The 8,802-nt window shown below is 36.2% G+C and overlaps 1 protein-coding gene across 1 annotated transcript; it reads left to right on the forward strand.

Moving 5' to 3' along the window:
- The first annotated feature begins 539 nt into the window (after window positions 1-539).
- LOC149549164 (protein SKU5 SIMILAR 14-like) lies at window positions 540-5,282 on the forward strand. Its single transcript, XM_089792580.1, has 9 exons — window positions 540-954; window positions 1,181-1,389; window positions 1,496-1,605; window positions 1,718-1,988; window positions 2,847-2,949; window positions 3,060-3,405; window positions 3,911-4,276; window positions 4,362-4,440; window positions 4,648-5,282. Exons 2-9 carry the CDS (start codon window positions 1,246-1,248, stop codon window positions 4,861-4,863), a joined length of 1,635 nt encoding a protein of 544 aa, XP_089648706.1. The 5' UTR covers window positions 540-954; window positions 1,181-1,245; the 3' UTR covers window positions 4,864-5,282.
- Window positions 5,283-8,802: the final 3,520 nt, after the last annotated feature.

The following is an 8,802-nucleotide window of genomic DNA, read 5'->3' on the forward strand; positions in this document are numbered from 1 at the left end:
TAGATATAATTTAAAAAAATGTTATTAAAAACAAATTTAAAAAAAAAATTCAAAAAGTAAAAGTAAAAAAAAAATTCAAAAAAAAAAAAAATTTGAAAAAAAAAAATTTCAAAAAAAAAAAAAGTTAAAAAAAAAAATAAATTTTTTTTAATGGAAAATCGGAATGGGAATGGAAATGGCCTATTCCAATAACAAATATTTTTTGGCATAGACATATGCTCATTTTAGGGGCAAAATTGGAATGTCTTCCTATTCCCAATTCCGATTGAGCTTACCAAACAGCGAATATAAAACATATTCTAATTTCGTTTTCCTATTCCACTCATATTCCAGCAACCAAACGGAACCTTAACGAATAATGACGTCTGATTATGATGTCTAATTAAGCTTAAATTAAATCTATAACCGATTTAAATAACCCAAATAACTATTTAACGAAGTTGAAGAAAAGGACAAAATTTGCAGTTTTCCCCTGAAAGATAATATACAGAGCCTAGTTTTGTAATATTAAATTATGTACTTATGTTGAATGGCGGGGTATTACAGCAAGTTGAATTAATGTTTATATCTATTAACAGTTGTATGATTTGGGTGGTTTTCCAGGAAGGTGAGTGGACGGAACAAGATTGGGATAATCTGTCCTTCGAGTGAGTTCAATTTTGCCGCGTTACAGAGGGGCAAAAAACCGTTTGTTCATTTAATAAGTAAGATCTCATGAACTTCAATAAACTATGATTTCCTGCTGTCCAGGCCCTTCCATATATACATCTCCATTGCTGGCATTATGATGTACTGTTAAAGCCCTTTTCTGTCAGACGGAGGAAAATGGATGCCATTGTTTGCAAGGCGGTCTAAAGAAGGGTCTCAAACCATCTTTTGTCTTGGAGAAAACAATACCTCCTTGGGTTTTTGTGGAAAGTGTGAGATTGAGTTTACACTTTGGTGCAGAGGAAGGTATGAAACTTTTCTGTATACGTTTTTTCTCATTTAGGATCTTTTTAAAGGGGTTCTGTACTGTTTTTACTTAGACCCATTCATTTTATGGCGTGAAATCAGGTAGATTATGCATTGTTATGTTTTTTCGACTTTACTGGATCCAGTATTTTCTTTATTCCATTTCAATGTCTGAAAAGAGAGAGGTCTATTTTTCTCTTATGGAGTTATGATTGCTCATTTGCAGGTACAAGTTCATCCATTCTGCGGAGTAAAGGAGTAAGGATAGCAAGAGTTTGAATTGAGAGATCGATGGGTTTTGTGTGGCGTTCAATTTTTCATGTGTATTTCATTATAACATTATTTGGTTCCTCTGCTCTAGCGGAGGATCCGTATAGATTTTTCACATGGACGGTTACATATGGTACTATATGGCCTCTTGGTGTTCCTCAGCAGGTGATTTTTGTTTCCTTTATTTAAAAATCATATTCAGTCGAAGTCCATTCCATATGAAAATCGATTTGGTTGCATGACTGAGTGATCTGTATTGTTGCTGTTGCAGGGGATTCTTATCAATGGCCAGTTCCCTGGACCTCAGATTGACAGTGTGACAAATGATAACATTATTATTAATGTAATCAATAAGTTGAACCAGCCATTCCTTTTATCATGGTGAGTTCTAAATCTCCCTTTTTTGCACGTTGGTATGCCACATCTTGTTTTTTTTGAGTCACTTTTAATGGAGTTTGCACTGTGCTGAGATAAATAAATGCTCCTGTAACAGGAATGGGATACAACAGAGGAGAAACTCTTGGCAAGATGGGGTTATGGGAACCAACTGCCCCATTCCACGAGGAAAGAACTTTACTTACAAGTTCCAGGTGAAAGATCAGATAGGCAGCTATTTCTATTTTCCATCTCTCTACTTCCACAAGGCAGCAGGAGGATTTGGAGGCATTAATGTTGTTAGCAGGCCTAGAATTCCTGTTCCATTCCCTTCACCTGATGGTGATATCACTCTGCTGATAGGTGACTGGTACAAAGGCAACCACGCTGTAAGTTATCAAATCTGAGAAGTAAACTTTAAGCTAAAATCATCAAACCTCCATATCTTATGATAATTTGTTCGAATTCTTTTCAATTTGATTGTGTACATTTTATTGTTGTCATAAATGGGATCAAGCTCCATGGTCCTTGCTTTTCTTCTGTTGCTGATACTCTTGCTCTCATGCCCATGGGATCGAACTCTATGATTAGATCCTTGCTTTTCTTCTCTTGCTCCCATGCCTAGGGGAAGAGAACCAATAGCCACAGCCATAGATATCGCTAATTATGATTAATAGCTGAGCATTTTTTAGCTTTCTTTTTTGGTTGCTTTGGTCCATTTGTGCCAAAAGTACTGTTTGTTTTGGTGAGGGGCTATTGGGAGGTGAACATAACCGAGTAATTTAAAATAAAACATTTTAACCACTTTGCACACCAGTCTCTGCAGAGATCCGTAAATGGCCAAACGCTGAAACCTTAGCTTGAGCCATCTACAGAGGTACTGATAAAATTGACATAATTTGACTTATGATTTAAAAAATAATTCAATTTACAGTTTAGGAGATCTAGATGCGCAAAGCTAGCCTAAACGGCTGCTGGGTCTCTTCCCCTAATGATGGGTCATGAAGTTTGATTGGAAGCAGTCATGATCACATCTTTAAGAATTGGAACAAATTTTAAGTTTTTTTCTTTGCTCGGGCTCTTGCTGACTAGCTGAGAAGCTAACTCTTTTGCTTGAACTCTTGCTGAGAAGCTAGATCTGTTGAATGTTATTAAGGATTGCTTAGGTGCAACTTCTTGTTGTCCATATTGTTTGGCTGTTGTTCTTTCATTACCACTCTATCTGAGCATTTTAAACCTGTTTGCAGACCCTTCGGAGAAGGCTTGACTATGGTAGAGCTTTGGGCAATCCTGACGGTGTTCTTATAAATGGACGAGGCCCAAATGGCTATTCATTGACAGTGAATCAATGTACGGTCTTGTTGGTATTGGTGAATCTGTATAATTCATGCCTGTTAAGTCTGTGAGCAATCTGGTTACTTCGCATCCAATCTTTGATCAATCGGGTTGCCTTTTTTCAGGGAAAACTTATCGACTGCGAATATCAAATGTGGGATTGTCATCCTCTCTTAATTTCAGGATTCAGGGTCACAAAATGAAACTTATAGAAGTGGAGGGCTCTCACACCGTTCAAAACCTCTATGATTCTCTTGATATCCATGTTGGTCAGAGCTACTCTGTTCTGGTTACCGCGGATCAGCCACCTCAGGACTACTACATGGTTGCATCTACTCGCTTCACCAGTCCTATTTTGACTGGGGTTGGAGTTTTCCGCTACAGCAATTCTCAGAAGGGTGTTTCTGGACCTCTTCCATGGGGTCCAACTACCCAGATTGATTGGTCTATTAACCAGGCCAGATCCATCAGGTTTGGTTCTAACCCTGCTTGCTTGATGATTTGCATTTTGTTTTCTTCTGTTTCACAAGAGTGCTGGGAATGCATTGGAACTTGGAAAGCCAATTCCATTTTGAATTTTTTCTTATATTTGAGTAATTTCCAGCATTTAAAATGACAAGTACTGTCAATGGTCTCTGGGTCTATTGGTGAAGTTGAAAGGTTCTTAAAGAGCCCACCATGAATCAGTCTCATTGTGTGACCTGATACCCCTTAGTCCGTGGCTCTCAGTAACAAGTAGTTTGTCATTTATGAAGAGGCTATTATACAGATAGAACTTAGCTGTTTCTTCTAGGATTATTGCTAGATATCTCCCTATCCTTCATGTACAAGTGATTGATTAACAATTTATGTTGCTATTATATTAGATCAGTGTGAGAATACTATTCTCTAACAGGACTAGGGAATTTAGATGATCCCATTATTGTTTTGATTTCCACGTTCATTTCTTAAACAAAGCAATGCAATGGTTGTGCAGATGGAACTTGACAGCCAGCGGACCCCGTCCTAACCCCCAAGGATCATACCATTATGGCACCATCACCATTTCTAGAACTATCAAGCTTGCAAATTCAGGCCCCTTCATCAATGGGAAACAACGCTATACAGTGAATGGCGTTTCCTTTGTGCAACCTGACACACCATTGAAGCTTGCAGATTACTACGGCATTGGCGGAAAGTTTTCTTTAGGCGGGATCCCTGATTATCCAGATGGCAGATCTCCTTATCTGCAGACTGCTGTGATCGCTGGAACCTACAGGGCATTTATTGAGATTGTGTTCCAAAACTATGAGAACACCATTCAATCATGGCATTTGGATGGTTACTCTTTCTTTGTAGCAGGGTAAGTTACAGATCTTAAAACTTTATCACATCTTTATCGTTTTTTTTAATTGCATTGCTCATAAAACCCATTTGTAATTTAACAGAATGGACGGAGGAGAATGGACATCTGCAAGCAGGAAGGGATACAATCTGTTTGATACAGTTGCTCGATGCACAACCCAGGTTTGTCATCATATCAATCATGTTCTGCTACCCATGAAACAATCTTCCCCATTGATATATACACACACCTGTGAATCAGGGTGTATATACAGTTTATATGCACCTAATTCAAATTCTTCAATTAATTAGGCATCTGTTAATAAGCTTTTTTTGATGGGTTGTTCATTGTAGTAATCTGTTAATAATTTTTTTTGATGGATTGCTCAGGTATACCCAAGATCGTGGACTGCCATTCTTGTAAGCTTGGACAACGCGGGAATGTGGAATCTAAGGTCAGAAACATGGGAAAGGCAGTACCTGGGTCAGCAAACTTATCTGATGGTTAAATCTCCAGTGAAATCACTGAGAGATGAATATGATATTCCTCATAATGCTCTGCTCTGTGGAGCAGCCAAGGGCCGTCCACGCACGCCGCACCATTAACAATTTTTTAACAAAAAATTCTTTCTGTCACAGGCATGCCCTCTCTGTAGTCATGACCCTCGCTGATTAATTATTTATTCCGCCTCCATCTTTGCCACATTTCGAAAATTTCAGCTCTGTAAGAGCTTTTAACCAGATTTTTTCTCTTTTGATACGGTAGTTCAATCGCAGGGAGGAATTAACAGTCGATTTATATTCGAGCAAAATCTCCATATAGGCCTCGCGTATCTTCTCATATGACTGCAAGGGCTTTTGGTTTTGTCGAATTCAGAAAAGTTGATCACAGAAATTTATATCTGTAAACGTGTTAATTAGGGTTAACACATTTGTAAACTCTCGAAATTTCTTTTCTGTTTAGTTATATGACAAACTATGTTTTTCTCTATAGGCTAAATAAAATGTCAAATGTTTCTTTCAAATGAATTGATACGATGTGCAATACATATAAGGAAGATTCAAAATGCTTGGGCATTACACAAGCTGATTTACTATTTAGAAAGTGAGGTTTGTGTAATAAAGGTTTTAACGAAAAAGTGATTGCTTCTTTAAAAAAAAATCTATTTAAGAGAATCTACAATTATAATTAAAAATAAAACTTTTAAAGTAGAAATATAATAAAGATTTATCACTAAAAAAAATCATGTTTGCAATAGCGGTGTAGGAGCACCTAAGAGATCCATAACTCCTATGGTGAATTTGATAACTTGATACAATCTACAGTTGTAATAAGGTCTTTAAGACTATTTACAATGTTTCATGTTTTGTAACGAGACCATAGTGTAAATATAATGTTTATAACCTATTAGGTCCTATATGGTTGGTCAAAGATCATTGAAGATTGTGTGCTCTATTTGTAATGTTTGTAGGGTGTTTTGATAGATTAGATGTAGAAATTGCAAAAATATAAAAGTTGTTAAAATGTTGCCATGCAAATTTGACGACATTTTGTACAACTTTTGGCTCAATGGTTGATTGATTTGAAAATAAGTTGGAATTGGTTGGGATAGGTCTAGAATGATGGTTTAAGATATTTTGGGTTGATTGGAGATGAAACTTGGAGATTTGATCAAAATATGAATGATAGTTGCTTTTGGTTCTTCGTAAAAATACATTGGTTTCCTTATAGTAGTGTTGTGGATTGACACTTATTGGATTGGATTTGAAAACTATTGTAGAGTGTAGGGGAATGAGTTAACTCTATTTTCATTTTAGTCCCATTAAATTTGGTTATGTTTGGAGGGAGATCCATATCAATTTGTAGAAATTGGTCTAAAGCCCTTAGCACTTGGGGTTTTGACACAAAATGGTGTAGTAACCCTTCATTGTCGAGATGGAAAATTCTATTTCTTGGGGTAATGAAGGGTCTAGGCATATTCTATAAGATTTTCAAGGTCTTGAGTCAAGAGGAAGTGGATTCAATTGTCGAAATTGCAATTTAAGGTCAGCCATCCTTATGTGACTAGTTAAAGATAATTAATGGTTTGTGTGCAGAGGTATGAATAAGGGTGTTATGCACATTTGAAGGTGGACTTGGTGACTTTGGAAGTGTGCAAACATATTTCAACCATTGGCAAGCAAAGGTCAAACTCTTATCTAATACTTACTTTGTAAATATGCCTTATAAGCATACTAGGCTTGTATGAGATGTACCACTTTGACTAGTCAAATGAAGGGACTTGAGTGTGGGAGTCAGGAATGTTTCATGTCTCGATAAAGGGTATATGAAAGTGGTTTTACTCTGATAATTGTTTGGAAAGTTTGAAAGTTATGTCCATAAAGGACTTGAGAAAGAGCTACAAGGATTAGGCCAATTTGTGTTCAAGTAACTCTTGTGCGTCAACATGGGCACTTGTTTCTTCATACTTGGAGTCCCTAAGGTATGTAGAGGTAACTAGTATGTGCCTAGCACACTTATTCCTCTAGTTGGAGTTTTGTGCTTGTAGTTAATGGTGATAAGAGTGGTTATACTAATGTTTGATACGAGAAGTTATATCTAGCAAGTTGGGGTTGATGAAAGGTTCAGTTTTGCCAATGAGTATGTGATCTCAAATTCTAGGATCAAATTGAGTCAGTTTGGCCTAATTTGGGGCAAGTAGATGCCATGTGAGAAATCCTGACAAAGTAGAATCTAATTTGGTGTATTGTGGTTGAAAACCATTAGACTTCCATGTGCTTATGCATCATATTGGTATCAAAGCCAGTAGTAGAGTTTGTGTTTGGTGTATGTTAGCAAAAGAGAGTGAGGGAGAGGCTAGCATAATGCTTCCAAAGGGACACAAGTAAAACATGGAAAATAAATTGCAAGAGATGAAGCAAAGGAAACGAGAGTGAAGGGCCATGATGGTTGAAGAGCTAAGGAAATTGAAAGAGAAAAGGGGAACATGAGGGAACTAAAGATGAAGTAGAGATGGAAGGAGATAGACCCATAGTCCCAGAGATGGTTGTAGATCAAAAGGTGTCTATAGATGCCTTAAAGCAACACACTAATAATCTAAGGTAGATGTTCCTACCTATAGTGAAAAGTTGGATGAAAATGAAGTTTCAGAATGGATAGATGCCCTAAATAACTATTTTGATTACAACAAAGTGGTTGAGGATAGAAAGGAAAAGTCTGTTGAAACTAGATTGAAAGGGTTTGCATTCATGCGGTGGAATTGCACCCAAGGTGAAAGGGTGAACATGAGAAAGAACATGATCAATGCTTGAAGAAAAATGATGTCCTTGATCAAGACAAAGTTCTTTCATGCTGATTATGACATTCACTTCATCGGAAGGTTGCATAACTTGAGGCAAATGATTTGGATGTGGCTTCCTATACAAAGGAATTCCACAAGTTAAGTTTACAGACAACCCATTATGAAGATGAAGGGAGAATGTTGCTCGCTATATGAATGGGCTTAGATTTTCCTTACAAGATGAAATGAGCCTAGTACTCCAAAAATAGTGGATGAATGTTTTCCATTGGTCTTGAGGAATGAAGAAAGTCTTAAGAGGAAAGGAGACCTAAGTAATAGAGGAATAGGAGGAAAGAATTTTAGAGCAAGAGGAAGCTTTGGTGAAAGAAGTTAGTTTTACAAAAAATAATTAAGAGTCTAACCACAAAGAGTAGAGTAGGGACTTACGTTCTATAGTAACTTCTATGTTTGCATTTTGTACCTTGGCTTATTTTGATTCAAGAGATACTTTGATGTATTCTTGGTTATTTGTATTTGAGGTGCTTTAATGACCTTATGATTATTTTGATTGCTAGTATCATAGCTGATAGATGTTAGATGTTCTACTGATTCAGTTTGATCATATCTGCATGATGGTATTAGTGATGTGACATAATGCCTTATGATGATGTCTAGTTATTTATATTCATACATGGATTTTGTTTATGTTTATTTGATGAATATTGTTGAATTTATTGTTAATGTGTTTGAGCTACGTATACTTATATCATTCTTGCAATAGACTCATACTATGATGCAAATGAATGATTTAAATCAATTATTTTATTGAATTTTATTAAATGCTTTATTTTGTGGTTTCACACACTTGTTGCTTTGAGTATATATATATAGTGCATCTACACTTTATGTTGTTTGTTTATTGTACAAGACCTATATCCCGACAATGATACATGGAGTTAGTGATTTGGTCGTGCATGCTAAATCCAATGTCATCCCTATATCGGTGACATATATGTTTAAATTAAATAATAAACCCTTTGGTTTATTTGTAAAAGTTGGATTCATTGTGCATGTGTTTAGACCTGTGAACATGTTTGTGAATTAGGAATCCACAATTGTTGTAAAAATATTAATTTAATGTGGTTTAATTGTTTTAGGGAAACTTTCTATTGATTAAGTTTATTTTAATTAACCAACTAATTTGCTGTAGTTGAATTCCAAGCAATTGGAATTACCTGATCTATTTGGGAAAATGGTCAATTAA

Source organism: Cupressus sempervirens, chromosome 7, assembly GCF_028749045.1.
Source record: "Cupressus sempervirens isolate cs-2001-9-10 chromosome 7, ASM2874904v1, whole genome shotgun sequence".
In the NCBI taxonomy this organism is placed as follows: Eukaryota; Viridiplantae; Streptophyta; class Pinopsida; order Cupressales; family Cupressaceae; genus Cupressus; species Cupressus sempervirens.